This window comes from Notolepis coatsorum (assembly GCF_963971535.1).
Source record: "Notolepis coatsorum genome assembly, chromosome: 15".
Classification (NCBI taxonomy): domain Eukaryota; kingdom Metazoa; phylum Chordata; class Actinopteri; order Aulopiformes; family Paralepididae; genus Notolepis; species Notolepis coatsorum.
Genome location: NC_140179.1, coordinates 31,980,995 through 32,002,268, shown reverse-complemented (window position 1 = coordinate 32,002,268; position 21,274 = coordinate 31,980,995). Strand labels below are relative to the sequence as shown.

The 21,274-nt window shown below is 43.0% G+C and overlaps 1 protein-coding gene across 1 annotated transcript in view; it reads left to right on the top strand.

The window, feature by feature from the left end:
* The first annotated feature begins 8,492 nt into the window (after positions 1–8,492).
* The window catches only part of sil1 (SIL1 nucleotide exchange factor), a 40,588-nt gene continuing 27,806 nt past the window's right edge, over positions 8,493–21,274 (top strand). Inside the window, exons 1-4 of the mRNA XM_084330863.1 lie at positions 8,493–8,667; positions 9,583–9,695; positions 13,767–13,899; positions 18,566–18,671. Coding sequence (XP_084186989.1) covers positions 8,658–8,667; positions 9,583–9,695; positions 13,767–13,899; positions 18,566–18,671 — 362 coding nt within the window. The 5' untranslated portion in view covers positions 8,493–8,657. The remainder of the gene's footprint in view (positions 8,668–9,582; positions 9,696–13,766; positions 13,900–18,565; positions 18,672–21,274) is intronic.

Below are 21,274 nucleotides of genomic sequence, written 5' to 3'. Positions count from 1 at the left end.
TGTAACAATGTGTGTTGTGTGTGTGAGACCATGTAGTAAGTGTGTGTATGAGAGAGACGTTGTACGTATGTGTGTGTGTGTATGTACTGTGTGTGTGTGTGTGTGTGTGTGTGTGTGTGTGTGTGTGTGTGTGTGTGTGTGTGTGTGTGTGTGTGTGTGTGTGTGTGTGTGTGTGTGTGTGTGTGTGTGTGTGTGTGTGTGTGTGTGTGTGTGTGTGTGTGTGTGTGTGTGTGTGTGTGTGTGTGTGTGTGTGTGTGTGTGTGTGTGTGTGTGTGTGTGTGTGTGTGTGTGTGTGTGTGTGTGTGTGTGTGTGTGTGTGTGAGAGAGAGTAAGTGTGTGAGTGTTCCAACCAGGACGACGCTTAGGGAAGAGCTTAGGGAGAGCTGAGAAGTGAGGCTTTGAACCATTGTGGGCTTACATTATGTTCGCATGGCGCAACTCGGAACTGTTTTTCCATGTGCCGCGAAGTGACGACAAAAAAAAAAAGGGTTAGACTGACAGCTCACCCAGATTCCCTTTTCCCCTCTCTCTCTTCCTTCCTTTCCTTTTCTTTTTTTGCACAAAAAGCAAACGACGAAGGAACGAGACGAGACAATGCGGCAGCGCCACGAGAAAAACATGTCCGCACACGTTTGGAAAAGTACTTTTCTTTCTTTCTTTCTTAAGTTATTCCAGCCGAACCATCTGCCGTTGCTAAATGTATTTTTACGGTATTTTACTGAACAAAGTGAAATCCTCTCACTGTACGGAGGGATCTACAGTGTGCCAAGGACGGCTGGAGGTTGAGCCAACGATTGATATTCAGGGTAAACGTTTTAGCGGTTCGAACCAGAAGAGCCAAACAATAGCCGGAAGAAGTGCCATCTGTCCGACGCCTGGCTGGTGGAATGTGCTTTCTTGTGCGTGCGTGTGTGTGCGCACTTCGAGCGGTTATCAACACGCCATCGCGGACCGCGCATATATATACAGACGCAGTCACAGGCTCCGCCCCCTCTGAGCGACGGAGTGAGATGACGGCCAATCAGCTTCTCTCTTTTTCTTTACCAACGGCCAGTGTTATTTATCAATGTGTGACGTCTGGAACGTGAAAATGTCGCGTGTTAAACCACCGGGGGGGGGGGGGGGGGGGGGACTGTGGAAGAAGCCCAAAAGCAGGGGGGGTTGTTGCACTTGAATAGCGATTATTATGACAGGACAGCATTTCTAATGTACGACAACCACTCAACTGACGAGGAGCGAACGAGACGTATCGGAGAGATAGAACCTCTCGCCGTCTCTCTCTCTCTCTCTGGCGGTCATGACGACGGTGGTCTCTCACACTGTCCAAGCAGCGGAAACTCGTCTCAAAATGGTCCGACGGCTTGGACCTGCCCCTCCACCCACCACCACCGACACCACGGACGTCAGCCAGCCGCAAAATAACGAAAGGGCTTTTGCTGCAGTTGTGCCCGTTTGTGTTTCGTGCGAACGAGGTGCGTTACTTGTGACTGTGTGTGTGTGTATATAAAGTGTGTGTGTGTGGCGCGTGGCGTGTGAAGTTGGACTCTGTGAGCGTGTGTGTGTGTTTGTACGTGCGTGGCTTTTGCAGGCAATGTGTATCCCAGGAGAGGCCGAGGAGATGTGTAACTAGGACAGTACTGACGGACATGCTGCTACCTAAATAAAAAAGCAAATGAGTGAAAACAGAAGCTGTCTTTACTTTTCTTTTGATTGCCCCTACATCTCAATATGTATATCCACGTGGTTCACATCCTGATGATGTCATATCTCTATTTTTGTGTCGTATGATGCATTTTTATTACAGTGACGTTGATGTCTTCTGTTTAACATGATATCTTGCATCCTCCAATCACAGCTGTTGCTAAGTTTGATCGAGGGTAAGCGAGGGTTGTGATTGGAGGATCACAAGAAAACGGGGCAGGGTTTGAGATAGGTAAATAGCTCAAAGCTGCACCAGGTAATTTTGGAAATACAACCTCTAAAATGATTAGTTTGGCTTGGTCAGGTGGTAGGTGCACCATAGCTCATAATTTCTAGTTTCAAACAGCGCTCCAGGGATCCAGTTTTTCTCTTGTAACACTTTATGTATTCAATCCTAAGATATCATTTATTTTGGTTACCCCCCTAAAAATACATCCATATGGAACCAGTACATCAAACTAAAAACAAAAAGAAAACGCATTACAATTCAGGCAAGGCACTTTCTGCGCACTCCCCGGAGAGGTCAGTTATGTGCGTGGATCTTCATGGTTGATACAAATGTATTATTAAAGTGTATAGTCAAATACAAATTCAGGTTTAGGAGTCTGGGAGGAGGTCTTGTCTCTCATTTAGCATAAAACGCCTGTCGATTGCATACCCAAAGTAATTTGAAAGCTATTCTTGAACCATTTATAGCACATGCATGAGTCTGGCGTCTTTTGAAAGGAAACATTATGAATTTTCTTCCAACAGGAGGAATCACTATGAGTGCTACTGTAATAGAGGTACAGAGGTTTGAACACACTGAAATAAAATGTATTTTTTTTTTTTTACGTCTGAATTATTTTGCAAACAGATGTCTGCAAGAGTTCCAGCTGAGAGGTATGAGCTGGAAAACACAATGGGTCCATAGTCTTATCTAGTACAGATTCAAAGTTGATAACAATACCACAGAAAATGAGTGTTTTACATATGTTTTTCTAATGGTGTGTATACCGGTAGGTATGTTTATCCAAAATGGCCATTGGCACCAATGCATTGGCACAACACCGGAGAAGTCGAGTGAGTCTTCTTCTTTCGCAAGAGATTTTTTTTTATATATCCCCGGAAATATCCCTCATGGAATTTCATTGGCTACAAAAACGGTCAATAATTTTCACCGTCAGAGGTGATTGGTCCGGTCACATGGAGGCGAAACTGGAGGTGGTAACTTTTTCTAAACTGACGCTCGTTGACTGTTTGGTCTTGTAACCCGAAATTGGAAGCACATAATATGCCAAGTAGGGTGTCAATCAAACGGCGGCCATTTTAGCTTTCAACCGATGTGTTGTTTGATGGACAATAACACAGCGTGACGGCGACAGACAAGGGCAAATGTTCTCATCAGAACATTATTATTTTTTTTATCCACTTTTTCTCCCATTTTCTATTTTTCTCCCATCCCAATTTCGTATCGTCCAATTCAACCCTCCCCTGTCTCGAACGCTGTTTCTTGCCTCCCACAAGCCGGCTGCAATGTGGACGAAGCCATACATAGCACGAGTCCCCTCCGATACTCGAGGTAGCAGCCGTCGCATCTTTTCACCTGCGCGGCGCAATCTTTCAGCGTCAGGGGTCTGCGCTTTGGAGGGGCGCCGCCCCCATCGCTTCTTGATTCTACTGCGCAGGCGCACCAACCAACCTGTAGGAGTCGCTGTCCACAACGTCCGATCCCCACCCCTCAGTTTTCCCTCCCCCTAATACTGCCAATTGTATTAGTACGGACGACCAGCCAAACTGAAAACAATGTGGAGAGCTGGGCTCGAACCCAGCGTCTCCAGCATTGGTGGTGAGTGCCTTGCCCACTGCACCACCTAGCCGCCCTCCATCGGAACATTATTAAAGGCCCCATGAAATCAAAACATGTTGATGAGCACACGGGGGCATATAGGCCTACAAGTTTTGCGTCAAATGAAATGCTTTCCAGAATGCCATTTACAGCACATTGTTACTGAGCTAGCACTCTGCCTCTTTAACTAAATTGAACAAATGTTCAATGTTAGCTTGCTAGCTAACATTACTAGTGATGCGTAATGTTGCTAACATTAGCTTGCTAGCTAATGGGTCGACCGTAATGCACATTCAGCACTATTGGCTGCCAATCAATATCCACGACAAGTCCCTCCCTAGCTTCCTGTTTTTACAGGTAACATAAATATATTGAATCAAATAGCGTTCTGCTAGCCGTTTCATGGGGACTTTAACCCATTCACTGCCGCACTACCAAACGGTTAACCCTTTCACTGCAACAATACACATACGGTTAACCCTTCCACTGCCACACGACAGCAGGTTAACCCTTTCACTGCCACACTACAGAATGTTAACCCTTTACTATCATACTACCGACGTTATAACTTATGCCTCACATTCACACACCGATGGTGGAGGCAACCAATTCGGGGTTAAATGTACCTGGAAATGGATACCGGTAACCAACGGTACCTTTTCCCGGTACTTTACTCTCTCTGTAATAATACAAATGTAATTTCAGTTGTAAAAAAAAACATGTTGGGATCGTTCATCATCACGGTTCGCCACACCGCGATTAGAGCGTGTGTGGCGAGAGTGACGTTTATCTGTTCATCGATGTCAGACTCGTACCCCGGAACAGCCATATCCGCTAACTTCCCCGTAACGCCGGTCCCGGCACATCATTTCTCTTCTCCAATAGGCTATTAAAAGTTTTTTCCAGCAGCAACTCATTAATTCAATAAAAAATGGAATGCATCAATTCCAGGCGGAGGTCTCGGATAATAAATTGAGAGCATCGGGAGAAAGTGGTCCCCAGCGATGATGATGATGATGATGATGATGATGTACCGTGGCGTTCTGGTCACCTCGCCGACGACCCTAGGACGCGCAAAAAGGACACCTGTGTCACGGCGCCGAGGTCTGCGGTCTCACGCCTTGAGAGCGGAGCCGGAAAACCCTATAATCCATCAGACGTGCGAAGGCAGCGGCTGAACACTCATCAATGAGAGATTATTCCCTCACCCGTAACGCGCCGTCGTGGACGCCGGCGACATTTAGAGGAGCCCCCGCCTCGGTATATAAAAGCAACGCCTTTGGACAAGCGTGACCATCTTTCCCCCCGCGGTCCTAGAGGCTGTCTGAGCATCTGAGGATGACTCGCTAGGGAGGGAGAGAGAGAGAGAGGGAGAGAGAGAGAGAGAGAAAGAGAGAGGGAGGGAGAGAGAGGGACGGATGGAGAGGGAGAGAGAGGGAGAGATGGGTTTTGATCAGTGAGCTGAATGCAATCCTACCTGGATGGGAGAGAGCAGATGGTGGAGGTAAACGGTACCCTACCCCCCCCCCCCCTCACAGTGAGCTGTGGTGTTCCACAAGGAAGCATACTAGGTCCGCTACTGTTCCTAAGTTTTCAATCAATCAATGGGGGGGGGGGGAGAGAGGGTCTGAGGAGTGTCTGAGGACCGTTCACTAAGGAGGGAGAGAGAGAGAGAGAGAGAGAGAGAGAGAGAGAGAGAGAGAGAGACATACATGCAGACTGTGGCTGTGTGATCTTTATATATAGATGACCGAGACACTGCGTCGTGCTGCACGCTGAGAAGCCCTTCATGCCACTCTGCCTATCAGCTGTATCCTCTGTCTGTAGAGTTAGACAGGCTCTGCTGATGGTGTAGTGAGTGACCATGTTTACCATGTTTACCATGCTTCAAAACCATAATGACAGCCTCTGGTGATGGTGCCATGTTTACCAGGCTTCAAAACCATAATGACAGCCTCTGGTGATGGTGCCATGTTTACCAGGCTTCAAAACCATAATGACAGCCTCTGGTGATGGTGCCATGTTTACCATGCTTCAAAACCATAATGACAGCCTCTGGTGATGGTGCCATGTTTACCAGGCTTCAAAACCATAATGACAGCCTCTGGTGATGGTGCCATGTTTACCATGCTTCAAAACCATAATGACAGCCTCTGGTGATGGTGCCATGTTTACCATGCTTCAAAACCATAATGACAGCCTCTGGTGATGGTGCCATGTTTACCATGCTTCAAAACCATAATGACAGCCTCTGGTGATGGTGCCATGTTTACCATGCTTCAAAACCATAATGACAGCCTCTGGTGATGGTGCCATGCTTCAAACAGTAGCTTGATAAAGAATTAAAAACAAGTATGATGAAGAGGAATGCTCTTAAAGTGTCTGCAATTGCCTCTGGTCTATCTTTAGACTGGAAGGCATATCGAGCTCTTAGGAACAGAACCACTCAAAATAATAGACAGAAAAAAAATTATTATCATTTGAAGCTTGAAGAATGTAAAAATGACAGGATGGGAAACTCTCTGAATCAATAATGAAAATTGTAATTATGAAGGGAAAGGAGTGTAGTTTTGAATTCACGAAGATAAGTGTCAATGAGGTGGCCATGCACACTCTTGTCAAGCATGAAAAATTGCAAGCCGTGCGGCTTTGACAATATAGATGGTAGATTATTACAGCTAGCGGGTTCGTATTTTTCAACTTATGTTTTGAGAATGGTATTTTTCCACAGTCCTGGAAGATTGCGAAGGTCACTCCGCTGTAAAAAAAAACAAACAGTAGGGAGGCCTTCACAGGACTAAATAGTAGACCTGTGAGCATATTGCCTGCCTTGAGTAAATTAATGGAAAAGATTATATACAAAAAGGTACAAGCTTATTTTGATGGGAACAGAATCAATTCAGATCACCAACACGCATACAAAGCTGGCTACTCCACAAACACAGCACTCACATTGCTGACTGATAACTGGCTTAAACATATTGATAGGAAGTCCATGGTGGGTGCTGTGCTTCTGGATTTTAGCGCTGCATTCGACATTATAGATCATGATCTTCTGCTCATGAAACGTTCAGCTTATAAATTCAATGAAAGTGCTATTAAGTTGTTAAAGAATTACCTACTTAATAGACTACAATGCGTGATGTTTAATGGCACACTATCGGATATGAGGGAACTCCATGCAGGAGTGCCCCAAGGGAGTTGCCTGGGTCCCTTATTGTATGCAATCTTCGTTAATGATTTACCATTAGTACTTAATAATGCATCAATGGAGATCTATGCAGATGATACTACAGTGTACGTAGCGGCGGAAAAATCTGAGTCTGTTAATAGGTTATTGCAAGATGAGATAGTGCTAATTTCCAACTGGGTAAGTGAAAATAATAATACAAAAAAAAATGATGATGATATGCATTATAAATGTCTTTTTTGAGTCTCTGGCATTGTATTATAGTAATAGGAGTTAGTATCAATGTGTTTTGGTCTCTAAATACCATATTGGCGGATTGCCGTCATTCAGTTCATTCATTTCTCTCGTCCATTTTAATCAGGTCGTTCTGATTTGACGCGCATGGTGACGTCACATGGCGCTGGGGAAGCGGATAGTGATCCGATTGGCTCTGTGGTTGGAGCCAATGCCCGCCCACAACCTAGGCAGCCCACACACAGCGATAGCAGAGCGAGTGGAAATCACTTCCTCAAACAGCGAGGCAGATAGTGAAACCCGACACCTTGACTGCACTCTGCGAGGGAGAGAGAGAGAGAGAGGGAGAGAGAGGAGAGAGCCCGCGTCTGCATGTGCTTGTTTACACAGCGTTTCATTCTCAGTCCCGCTGAGTCCGGGGCTCGCTCGCTCTCTCTCTCTCTATCCCACCCCTCTCTCTCTGTCTTTCTCTCTCGCTCTCTCTCTCTCTTCCTCTCCCCTGTCTCTCTCTATCCCACCCACCCTCTCTCTCTCTGTCTACCAGTCGCAGACTGTGTGGATGACTGTCACTCAGTGCTTATGGGCGGAGCCAGGCCATCACAGCATGAAATACTGATGCAGTGAAATGAGGCTTTTGAGTACTTGATAAGAAATATAAAACAATGCATTTTTTTGAAAAAAAACTTACAGATGTCTTCAATAGACTCACAGGAATTGTGTAAAGTTGCCCAAATAGTGCTAGGAATAGCAATGCAGGTCCCCTTTAAAAGCTATTTTAAAAAGGTAAGTTTTGAGCAGTGCCAACCGAGTCTGCTGTCCTAATGACCTGTCGGATATAATACAGAATATACAGACTTGGGGTCTGTAGGGTAAGCACTTATTCCCTCCACCCTGAACATTTATGGAGATGTATGGGCCTTTTAAGTCAGTGATAAAAGTGTCTTTCAAGGATAAGTGAGCTCCTGCACTGATTATTATAGTTCAATATTCAATATTTGATCACCAAAACCCCCCAAAAAGCATAAAAAGGCGCCTCCCCGCCCAAAAAGGGCCCCCAAAAATAGCACAGGCCCAGTGCCCTTTTCAGCCTTTGAGCACCTGCCCCTCTAAAGTCCTGTGCACGGCCCTGCACACACAGACAGCAGAAAGGTGCAAACCTGCTCATCGCAGTTAGGGGTTAAGTGTCTTGCTCAAGGACACTTCGACACGCTGCCCGGGAGGAGGAGAGGTAATCGAACCGGGAACCTCCGGATTACCAGACGACTGCTCTATACCTCTTCCTGACCCACTGTCGTCATTGATATGTTTTTGTAGTAACTAAATACACTTTTATATCTATAGTGTATGAGCTGCAGTGAAATACGTCAGATCTTTGTTGTTGCTCTACCATAATAGACGGCGTTGCGTTCTTATGTCCCCCTCAGTGAGCCAATCCGAGGGCGAAGATTCAAAACAAACTACACGATCTTGGTTGTCATTGGTTGACAGTCAACATGACGCGTGGTGTGTGGGCGGGCCTTCGAGCTGCATATGTTTGCCTTCCACGTCCGTGTTGCTCGATGGCTGATGTGCGTGCGGTGAATAAACACATCTTATTATCTATCATAGCTGCTGCTGCCAGCATGGTTTGAATGAAAACTCATTGGATATTACATTAGTGACACACATACGGTTTGTGTTTCTTCAATTTAGCGTTGACTCTTCATGAAAACAGGTGAGTGCGAGTGGGAATGCTAAACCGTGTATGACGTTAGCTAGCCAGCAGACTGGCCAGAATGAAGCTAAATCATTATCTAGCGATAATAACTAACTTGTGATTGTCCGTCAGTGGTGATGATGTTGGTGCTGTGTTGCTCTTTCTCAATTGTCATTGTTTTTAAATGTAGCTAACACCTAACATACATGTGTATGCATTGTTGGGCAATTGTGTTGATGCATTTCAATCATGCCAGCCAGTCAAGTCAGCAAGACATGCATTCAGCTAACTTTCAGTCATTCAGCTAACTTTCAGTCATTCAACTTACTTTCAGTCATTCAGCTAACTTTCAGTCATTCAACTTACTTTCAGTCATTCAGCTAACTTTCAGTCATTCATTCAACTTACTTTCAGTCATTCATTCAACTTACTTTCAGTCATTCATTCAACTTACTTTCAGTCATTCATTCAACTTACTTTCAGTCATTCAACTTACTTTCAGCCAACCAGTCAATCAACAACATTCAGCTAACTTCCAGTAAGTCAACTAACCTTTAGTCAACCAGTCAGTCAGTCAACCAATAAGTCAGCTAACTTTCAGTCAATCAACAAAATTTCAGTCAAACTGTCTTGTCAACTAACTTTCAGTCGACCAGTCATTTAGCTAACCTTCAGTCAACCAGTCATTCAGCTAACTTCCAGTAAGTCAACTAACCTTTAGTCAACCAGTCAGTCAACCAATGAGTCAGCTAACCTTCAGTCAACTCAACCATCATCATCACCATCATCATCATTGAAAATAACAATGTGTTCTTAATTGACCTGCCTGGTTAAATAAAGGTTAAATAAACAGCCACCCAACTGTCCTTCAGTCAGTCAGACTGCCAGTTTATAACCTAATAATTGTTAATGATATATAACAATGTATTTCAGTCATTATGTTGGTGAGATCCAGCATTAGCAGCAGAGCTCCATTCAGCCAGATGACCACATCTCTCGTCCTGCTCCTGGTGTGTGGTCAGCTGGCCACCGTCCTCAGCCACAAGGTCAGTCAGCAGTACTCTAAACATGTTGTCATTCCGTTTGCACATCTTTCATTTTCAAATATAACCGAACACATACACAACGTATAACACAGCCTCGGAGTATAAACTTGATTTTCTCCAGCTTAATAAAGAATATCATGTCTTCTAACGAGGAAGATGGTGACGGGGGATTAGGTGATTTCCAAGTGAAAAGAACCCTCTGCTGTGAGAGAGCAAAATGCAATAACAACTAATTGACTAGAGCGCAACTTCAATATGATTTCAGGAACTCCAAAGATGGCGGTCAGTGGACACGGTTTCAGATCTGTTTTCAGGATGTCGGATCACATCTATTATATGATGTGAAATAATATTATATATTCATAAGGGTATGCAAATTAAAGAGAGTAGCGTCCCTTGATAAAGCCTGTCTGTTGTTCCGATATGGTGTCGGGGAGAACCAGTTCAAGACGACCCGCTAAAATTTTTTTCACCAACACCTTGACATCCACCGGCTAGAAGCTCTTTCACCTTGACATCCACCGGCTAGAAGCTCTTTCACCTTGACATCCACCGGCTAGAAGCTCTTTCACCTTGACATCCACCTGCTAGAAGCTCTTTCACCTTGACATCCACCGGCTAGAATCAAATCAAATGTATTTGTAAGGCCCGACAACACACGTTAATGTCCCCATGGGCCGTACACGTCTTCTTTAAACAAGTCAAGAAGAAACATCACAACTCAAAGTTTCTGTTTGACACAGTTGCAAAACTTACACAGAAACAACCAAGTGCCCTAAATCATGCGTTCTCGGCTAACGAATTCATGACATTTTTTACCAAGAAAATTGACCTCATTAGAGATGAAATTGTTGCTTTACTCAACAATCAGAGTCCCTCCCAACCTCTGATGGGCCTTCCCCCTGACTTTGATTCCAGCAATACGCTATGCTGCCTTGAAAACGTCTCACTTAGTGCCCTCTCTAAACTGGTTGGCGCGGCTAAACCCTCAACCTGTCTGTTTGACCCTCTTCCAGCAACTCATCAAAAAACTCTTCCCAACTCTAGGCCCTGCCCTACTCAATATCTTCAACACCTCCTTGTCTACTGGCGTGGTGCCCCTGGCCTTTAAATCAGCCGTCATTAAACCACTACTTAAAAAACCGAACCTCGACCCTCTAATCTTGAAAAATTACAGACCTATCTCCAATCTTCCGTTCCTATCCAAAGTGTTAGAACGGATCGTCGCAACGCAACTTACTGACCATTTATCAAACAATAATCTTAATGAATCTTTTCAATCTGGCTTTAGAGCCTTACACTCCACAGAAACGGCGCTTACCAAAGTCACAAATGACTTACTGCTCTCTCTTGACTCAAACCTCACTTCTGTGCTCTTATTGCTTGATCTCAGTGCAGCCTTTGACACTATCGATCACTCGATTCTTCTAGGTCGGCTTGAGCATCATGTTGGCATTCGGGGTGTCGCACTAGCTTGGTTTAAATCCTATTTAACTGATAGAACACACTGCATGGTCTATAATGATTTAACATCGGAGACCCTCCCAGTGCAATTTAAAAAAAAATCAAAATAAAGTTTTTTTTTTTTTTTATATATATAAATATCCTCAAACTAAATCCTCAATTTGAATAAAGTGATTAATCTGATTAAATGAGTCTTTCTTTTTTTATTAAATCAACTTTCTTTAATGAATATAACTCCGCAGTTTTTTTAATACTATAATATTAGTGTAGCCTAATCTTTATCTGCAACTGTGAAGAAAAACTTAATTGGTTTAAACAGAATGAATAGACACATAAAAAAAAAAAAATATATATATATATATTTTTTTTTTTTTTATTTTATTAAAAATGAAAAATTCAAATTTAGAATTCGAATGCCAACGAACGTTCGAACATTCGGGCTCAGCCTTACACTCTACTGATGATGTTGATCTACTGATGATGTTGATCACACTCTACTGATGATGTTGATCACACTCATGCTGCTGATGATAATGCTTGTAATGTGTTTCTCTGATGTGCCATGCTGCTGATGATAATGCTTGTAATAGGGATGTCCCGATCGCATTTTTTTGCTCCCGATCATGTGATTTTGAGTATCTGCCGATACCGATCTTTCCAGATCCGATCTTTCACATTAACCGATTTGACTAGACTAGGGATGCCCCGATCGATCGGCCACTGATCGTTATCGGCCGATAATCAGTATAAATATGCGATCGGTGATCGGTGATAATGCTTTATTTTCGCAGATCGTCAAAACCGATCTCACTCGCTGAGTTCTGTCTCAGACACCGGGAGCTGTGCGGCGTCTGCTCCTCCCTCCAGCCCCTCCCGTGCGCATGTAAACACGGGTCTAGTCTAGTGGGACGGGAGGACGGCGTCTCCCTTAGCTAACGTTAGCTACTGTTACAAAATGACCCAGTCAACCATTCACTTCCAGTCCAATACATGATGAGGCATTGTCTAACCGAACGGTATCTAGCCGGCCAGCTACCGATAGCTCCTGACATCAACAAACGCTCCAGCAAGTCTAGTAGAGACGTGTATGATACCTCAGCTAGCTCATGTTAGCTGACGCCAGCTCACTGTTCAAAACGAAATGTCCCACTGAACTAAATAGTTCACCGAGGCGCTGTATCAACTTTATATAGCCGGCCAGCAGTAGCCACAGATAGCTCCTGATATCAATGTTTTATAACACTCATTCGATGCGTATTCGAGCTGAGGGCATGTTGTTGAATGTGATCAATAGGGTCTAGCTGCAGCTCCGGAGAATCCTGGCCGTAGCTGCAGGCTACTCGAGTATAGGGTCCAGCTGCAGCTCTGGCGAATCCTGGCCGTAGCTGGAGGCTACTAGAGTACACACAGACAGTGGAGCTTGTTGCGTGGTGGTGATGTCTCGCAGATAATACAAGTACAAGTCTAATTATATAATATATATATTTTATAAAAAAGAAAAAAAAATTATATAAAATAATTTTTTATTTTCTTTTAATCAAAAACGATCGGTATCGGCCGATATGGCTCACGACGATTGGTGATCGGTATCGGTGGCAAAAAACGTGATCGGGGCATCCCTAGAATTGACGCATTTTAGTCAGAAACTGGCGAAGCGAGACAAGCCCCTCTGTTGCCTCAATAGCCCCTCGAGCGCGGTGGCTCACATTACATTCACCCTGAGCCCCTGAGAATGTGCTTCACACGAGAAATATTCAAAGTTTCAATCTGTTTGCACATTAGTATACATTCACAGTGTTCGACTTACGTAATGATTTGCTCCATTTTGGTCTGAAACGCAGATGATAATCTTCACAAAGCGAATGTTGACGTTATCCAGGTGAGCGTTAACTTCATTCAAGCGAGGCATTGCAATCAATACAGCTGTTTGGCAAAGCACCAGCCCCATTCCTTTGCTCGTTCTAGTCGCATAACGTGGCTGTTTCTCAGGTGGCGTATTAGATTGGTTGTGTTGAACACAGCTCTGTTTTTTCCTCCATGCGGAACGTCCGCCTTGCAAACATTGCAACTGGCTATTGGACTGGCTTCGGTTTACATTTTTAAATGCTTCCAAACTTCTGACATTTTGTCTACTGCTCCGAGTCATCAGGTGGACATAACCTGCCGGCGGTGTTGCGGGAGCGACGCATTGTGAGCTTGTAGGTCTGCTATTTTCGGCATATGTCACTGTCGTGCGATGGTGTAAATCAAAGGAAATGCGTTTGTTTTGGCAAATTCTTCTGCTCTGTATAATAATAATAAATTAATGATGATATGTAATTTAAAACCAAAACTAAGGCCTCAGTATGAGTTTAAGACGTGAACATGGTCATGTTTGTTGAATAAAATAAAAAAGAATTGTTAATTTTTTTTTACTCCAGATTTTTTCTCCCGATCTTCTGAAAATCATGTGATCGGCCCCCGATCCCGATCACGTGATCGGATCGGGACATCCCTAGCTTGTAATGTGTTTCTCTGTTGAGCCATGCTGCTGATGATAATGCTTGTAATGTGTTTCTCTGATGAGCCATGCTGCTGATGATAATGCTCGTAATGTGTTTCTGTCAGTCTGAATCTGCTCTGACCTTGGTGGAGGGAGGCGCCGAGACGGGAGGAGGAGATGAGGCCACAGTAGAGGAGGAAGAGGAGGAGATTCTGGAGACGTTCCAGCCTACTGACCAGTGGCAGACACTCAAACCTGGTAGGAATACAAGCCCCCCCCCCCCTCTGTCATGTGGGTTGCAGGGTGAGAGCTGAGGGCAAAATGTTCCATTTTAAAATAATATAGTATTACTGTACAGCAGGGGTCCCCAAACTTTTTCCTTCTCTGGTGGGGGCCGGGGTCAGTTTGTAACAGAAAAAGTGACGATTGCAGGGGTGCCTAAACGTAAACATTTATTGTTTTCTAGAAAGCCACACATAACCAAATATTAATAACCCTTTCCGGGATCTTCACAGAAAAAAAGTCAGGAAATAAATAATAACACTATTAACTCATTCAGCGCCAGTCACGATGATAGTCGGGTTAACTCGCCGACCGTTCAGCGCCAGACCCGGGTATAGTCGGGTTTTAATCGTTATTCTTTTATTAGCGATGTCCATTCATTTTCATCCATCCAGCCTGATGTTATCGTTGGGAATGGGTCTGAGCTCGCAAAAGGGCAAATACCGCCGCCTGGTATTGCACCCCATTGTGAATGGTGTAGTTTCTTTTCTGGGACGATCCGAGCCGTGCGGGCGGGGTTTAAATACTCAGGTGAGGTAGGTCTATACAACGATGTCATCGAACAGTAACCCCGCCCGCCTGTCAGTGTGTAACGGTCGGTAATGTGGTACGGACCTCCACGAGCAGTATTTGGAATGGCGATCAGATAATTGGATTATTTCTTTTGCATTACATCAGATACAAGGTAAGAACACTATCAGGGTTAGAAATTTACATTTTTTTTCAATTGCTTTTTTTGTCCCCCTTAATTGATTTTCGGGGGCACTGACTTTTTATGATAAACGGTTATTAAACATCCTTATCATTTAAAAAATACAACTCAATTAATCTAATCTCCACGACTCCATACTCCGCTTTACATTTTTTTTATTTGAGGACCTGGGGAATCTGCTTCTCAGACTCTTTTTCCTTTGTGTTTTTATAGTTTGATAAAAAACGCTCCATCTTGTCTGTCTTCAAAATGCCATCAAATGCTGGTGAGCTGCTCACCTGCTAATGTGAGAGGGTGGGGAGAGTGACGTCGACATCGGCGTCTGATCAAAACATATTTAATAAATCACGTCTTTCACTCGTCAGTTAAATAAATTATAATGTACATTTTTATACTATGTTTGATAATGTAATGTTAATGACATTAATAATGTCTCTATATATATATATATATATATATATATATATATATATTAGAGCTGGGCCGTTAACGTGCTGCGTTAACGCTATACTAGTATCGCGCGATAATATAATTAACGCATTAATATAAATAAAAAAAAACTACCTTTATTTACCCAGGGTAGGTTCGCTGAGCACAGATGTTCTTTTCCATTCACACCTGGGAGCTGCCCAGTACAACCACAGTTGACACCATTGGCCACTGAGCAACTCCACTGGAGCAGTTGATTCAAGCCATGTCACATAGTTCAAGTTTGAAATGATTCTTTCTGTTTTGCTCCTGAGAGTGTGCTAGATACTGTACTGTACTGTACTGGTAATATTATGTATTTGTGTTAACTTCTGAATAAAACAACTTATTAAACACAAGTACATCTTATTGAACATTATTTTGATATTTCATTACCAATTATCATAGCAAAACAGCTTTTTCAAACAGTCTGTAATGCATTTTGGAAACGGGAGATGGGCTAATGGTGTTATGGGCCACCTGGCCTGAGAAACATAAGGAGGAAAGAAAAAGTAAGGACTTTCTTCTGGTCATTATTTGGGTAGAACACACATATTTTGAATGCCTTCGGCAGGTTTTTTTTTTTTTTTTTTTTTTTTTAGCCATTTTAATCTATCTAGATTAAATCCAGGATTGCAGATAGATTAATCTAGATTAAAAGAATTAATCTATGCCCACCTCTAATTTATATATATATATATATATCATTAGTAAACTGTCTGGGGCTTTTTGTCCCCCCCGGCCCCCCTTAACATGAGGGAAGCCGAGAACGCATAGCTGTCAGTGCGCACAGGGGTGAAATTGTGTGTCACAGCTGGGAGCGTTGCGGTGTTCGCAATGGAGGAGAAGTTTGGTTCACTTGTAAATAAACTATTCACATAAATGAAACAAAACGTGATGTTAATGTCTCCATCAGGGTTTCCGTTAGAAAATACTGGGGCCGGTCTCCGTGTCCTGGAAGATTTCAATCTCCCGGACAAATGTGAGAAATTCCGGTCAGTTTATTGAGCTTAAAAACAATTGATACGCATGCTATATAAAGAATGACATCCCCAAGGCATGTAGATTTATAATATTTTAACTTAAAACTAGGCTACTTTTGCGTATATACAGTCATTAATATATTCCAAATAAAATAAGTCCCTCGAGACTCCGTGCTGCTGCTGACGAAGCGATAAACTCATCCCAATAGTATGCAACTGCAGAGCCAGCGGCGCTATCGGGTCCGGTCTGGGGACCGCTCAGCAGCGCCACCCACCCAATGGCTGAATTGCCAATGGCTGAATTGGAGTATTGCACTGTGCGTGCACAACTGTGAGCTATGCGGCTCTGCAGTTGCATGCTTCTCGATAATCCAACACCAAGCTCCGCCATTCTCATCAGCAAACCACAGGTCGCGAGGGAATTATTTTCACAGGACATTATGACCGGAGATATTTAAATATGTCGGACTTCAACAGAATATATATAATTAGTAAACTGTCGGGGGCATTTTATGCCCCCTTTAGCTGATTTCCGGGGGCATTTTGTCCATTTTCACGGGCATTTTGCCCCAAGCCCCCGTTAATTTCGAACCCTGTATACTATATATACATTTGATCGTTGATCTGATATTTATTTCTACCCCGATCGACGCTGTCTCTGTGTGTGTATGTGTGGCTGTGTGCTGTTGGTGGCAGAAGGGGGGGGGGGGGGGGGGGGCGCCGTTCTAAACCACATTGCATGCTTGCACGAGGAAGGATAATAATGATGATCTAGCGTTGATTTCAGGAAGATTCGATAATCAGGCGAAAAATGACAATGTGTTTTGTGTATTCCCCTAAAGGGCTATTATCGCGTCTTTTCCTGGGATTACTAGAAATCACAAACTATACTCATATTCAAATGGCAGTGGACATGTATGACAGGACAAAGGCCATATGTAATGGCCTTGGGATTGAGGAACATACTACCAGCCAAAGGAGGAAGCAGAAAAGGATGGACGAGTATGTAGTTGAGTCATCTTGTGGCACAAGCTCAGACCTCAGCTCAGGAGATCAGCTGAGACAGACTGTTCTATCCAGTCCTCGACAGAATGCTGCAAGAGCTTGAGAGCACGTTCTCATAAGTTTGAGAACAACTTATGAGAGGCATACAGGCATGTTATCCAGCCTCAGACCAGTTTCTCTCAGTGGAATTGCTGCAACCCCTCGCCACACATTACAATATCCAACTACTGCCAGAGGAGATGACAGTTGCAAAGTGTTTCCTGGCCAGGACAGGCAGAAATGCAGTCCCTACTATCCAAAGTGTCTTTTCCGTCCTGGATGATATTAACAATAAATTAATAATAATAATAATAATAATGCATTTTATTTATAAGGCACCTTTCGGGACACTAAATTTTTTTCCCACAAATCTGTGAATGAAAAAATGATAGGATCAAATGAAAACTACTACTTACTAAAAATGGATGTTTAAAAGTACTAAAAACCAACAGAAAATATCAAACATTAACAAACATTCAGCACAGACAATGGGGATGCTGCCATCTTAAAAAATCTTTTTTTTTAAGTTTTTTTTCTTTTTTTTAAGATCCGGGGCTCTAGGCTAGGGGGCCGGGCCAAATGTGGAGGCGGGCCAGATCCAGCCTGCGGGCCGTAGTTTGGGCACCACTGCTGTACAGTATAATATGTTCACTAAATGCCTTTTACTTAGATGAGGATGTTAAAATACGTTGTCTAGAGGTTAGTGGATGTTAGGATACTTCAGATTCAGATTACTTTAATCACCATATTGTATGTATATACAAATGGAACGTGATTCGACATTACAGTGCATGATTTATTTTTTTCACAATAAGAATAACATAATAATAAATAAGTGCAAAACAGAACAGTGAGACAACAATAAGACTGTAAAGTGCAGTGGTTGGGGATGTGGATACAGTGCAGCACAGTTCAAGTCCAGAAGTCCAGCCCTACAGACTTAGCTAGAGGTTAGAGGATGTTAGGATACTTAGCTAGAGGTTAGTGGATGTTAGGATACTTAGCTAGAGGTTAGAAGATGTTAGGATACTTAGCTAGAGGTTAGAGGATGTTAGGATACTTAGCTAGAGGTTAGAAGATGTTAGGATACTTAGCTAGAGGTTAGAGGATGTTAGGATACTTAGCTAGAGGTTAGATGATGTTAGGATACTTAGCTACAGGTTAGATTATGTTAGGATACTTAGCTACAGGTTAGATTATGTTAGGATACTTAGCTAGACCCCGGCTATATTATAATGTTTTATGGATGTTTGTATAAACGTGACAATTTATTGGATTGAAGAAAATTTGTAATATCTTTTTATTTAGGCTATTTTATCAAGGTAACAATGACTTCCAACAACTGGGTCTAGCAAGGGCCAGAAGAAGACGCACACACACATTGAGTTAGAACTAGAAATAGTTTTAAACTATTAAAAACCTGCTGTGTGTCTAGGCCAGGCAGTGCCAGCTGGCTCTCATGTGAGGTTGAATCTACAGACGGGACAGAGAGAGGTTCGCCTGGGAGTGGAACAGACTAAACAGTGGAGACACCAACACAGGTACAGACTAAACACTGGAGACACCAACACAGGTACAGACTAAACACTGGAGACACCAACACAGGTACAGACTAAACACTGGAGACACCAACACAGGTACAGACTAAACACTGGACATGAATTTTGGACCCGGCAACATATACGGTATATATTTTTTTTAATCAAATATTTTTTATTTAATTTTTTCCAACATGAAACAAAACATATCACAATACAATAATAACAATAATACACAAAGACATCCCAGGACAATAACCTAACACAACAATGACTAGACAATAATTGAGACAGACTGTACAGTGATCATCCCAAGCCGGGCCCCCTCCATCACCATACACAGCAGCCACGATCCCCAACCCTCGAGGGCCCCGAGTCCGGCACCCCAGCGAGTCAAAGCATCATGCCTCTTTAACACCACGACCCGCCGAGGCCCCGAACCAGGGTCCCCCCCCCACCCCGAGCCTGTGACCCTCCGACCCAAAGCCAAAGGGGCCCAGAACACATACATAATTAGTTATACAAAAAACACCAAAAAACTAAAAACCGATATACATGGACACTCGCTCGCTCCCCCCCCACTCACCCCAGGACCTCAACGTGAGCCACATACACAATACACTATTCAGTAATAAAAAAATTCAAATTTATATGCGTTCTTTTAACTTTTCCACAGCAGCCAACCAAATCGCTATATTAGATTAATTAACCCCTATAACACGTACAGTGGATATCTCCAGATAGATCACATCAAGATAGGTGAGAATCCATACCTTTGGGCAGAGTTTGTCTGGGTGTATCCAACGTGAGGCAATAAATTTTTTTGTGGCTGTGAGGCCGGCCAAAATGAGTCTTTTCACATGTGTAGAGGTCGGTAATTGAAAGACATCATTCAATAACAATACAGAAGGAGATACAGGTATGGTCAGAGAGAAAATGTCTGAGAGCTGAGACATTTCCCCAAAAAATCTCAACAGGAGGCCATTCCCAGTACATATGCATAAATGTTCCTGTGGCACCGTTTGGACACAAGGTACATCGAGAGTCAGGTCTGAGACCCATTAGATTCAATCGTCTAGGGGTTAAATAACTCCTGTGAACAAAATTTAGATGAATCTGTTTATCTGTTGGTGATCTGGGTTACGTGAGGATAACCGAACATTTTCCCAGACTGCATCCCAATCAAAATCGACATCCAACTCCGGGACATCCCTTCTCCAAATCGTATCCAGGGGGAGGTCTTTATACGAGGACATAAGTAAATGGCGATAAAAGTCAGAAACGAAGCCTCTCGATGTCTCTTTGTCATAAAATAATTTGTGAAAACGGTGATGCACTAGTGCAGGGGTGGCCAACCCGCGGCTCTTTGCCCGTCAATGTGCGGCTCTTTTTTTTTATGTCACTCTTATGTCATAAGGACGTAGAATAAACATTTACAATTTTTTTTTAAATGGTCCATTTGCATGTTCTTGGTATCTGAATCTAGGGACATATATGGATCAGTGTCAGAAATAGTGTGTCTGTTACTAGGCTTGAGTAAATTTGTAATGAACCAAAGGAGAATATCAATTATATTTAAAAAAAATTATTTATCTTTGACTGTGAATAACACCATGCTAAAATTGACCAGACCTGAAAAATCTAAGCAAATGAATAAAGGGAAGATGATTAAACAGGTTTTGTAGATACAGTACTGAATTCTGCCATCTTTTTTATAATGTCAATTTCTCCACCATCTTTCATCGTATTGCAACACCGTTTTTTGCAATAGGATTCTGTTTTATGGCAATAACGTTCAGGTTTGTGGGAGATGATGCCAAAAAATAAGAGAAATTAAAAAGTAAATCCAGAAGTCAGATGATTGACAGGGGCTGGTGTGAGCTGGGTAGGGTAGTTTTTCGAAATTCGAAAGCCCTGAGTTTCTTCCTTCAAAAGACTACACTCACTTTTGGCTGTGCCACTTCCTCCTGTCAATATGCGCCGGTTTCCGACTCAATGCCATGAGATTTCTATAATCTTATATTTCACTAATAAGTTAAAATAATTGGTAAACAAACGTAATGCTGAAAATATACACTTTTACTGTATATCTCGGGCTTAAGAGGTTAACCCTGTGAGGCCCAAATTAAAAAGCCATTAGCAACTTCAGAGGCCAGAGGGTGGGACATATAAACACATTACTATCAAATAGCATTGTGAGGCTGAACAACAGGACCAATTGACTATACATGTGCTTAACATTTTTTAAATAAAGATTCTTTTTTTAAATGGCTAAAAGTGATTTTGTAATTTTGCAACCGTGGGTCTCACAGGGTACTTTTAACCCTGTGAGGCCCAAATAAAAATGACATTAGCAACTTCAGAGGCCAGAGGGTGAGACCTATAAACGCATGAAGGGTGCCGTGACTGAAAGAAAAGTTGAGAAACGCTGCTATATGGTGTGGCTCTTTGTGGTACCACAGTCATTTTTGTGGCTCTTAGTCTCTGACTGGTTGGCCACCCCTGCACTAGTGGAACGTCATGAGCCTTCAGAGCTGCTCTTATTTGTAAATAAAAGAAAAAGGAGGTACCGGGGAGATCATATCCATTGGATAGATCCTGGAAAG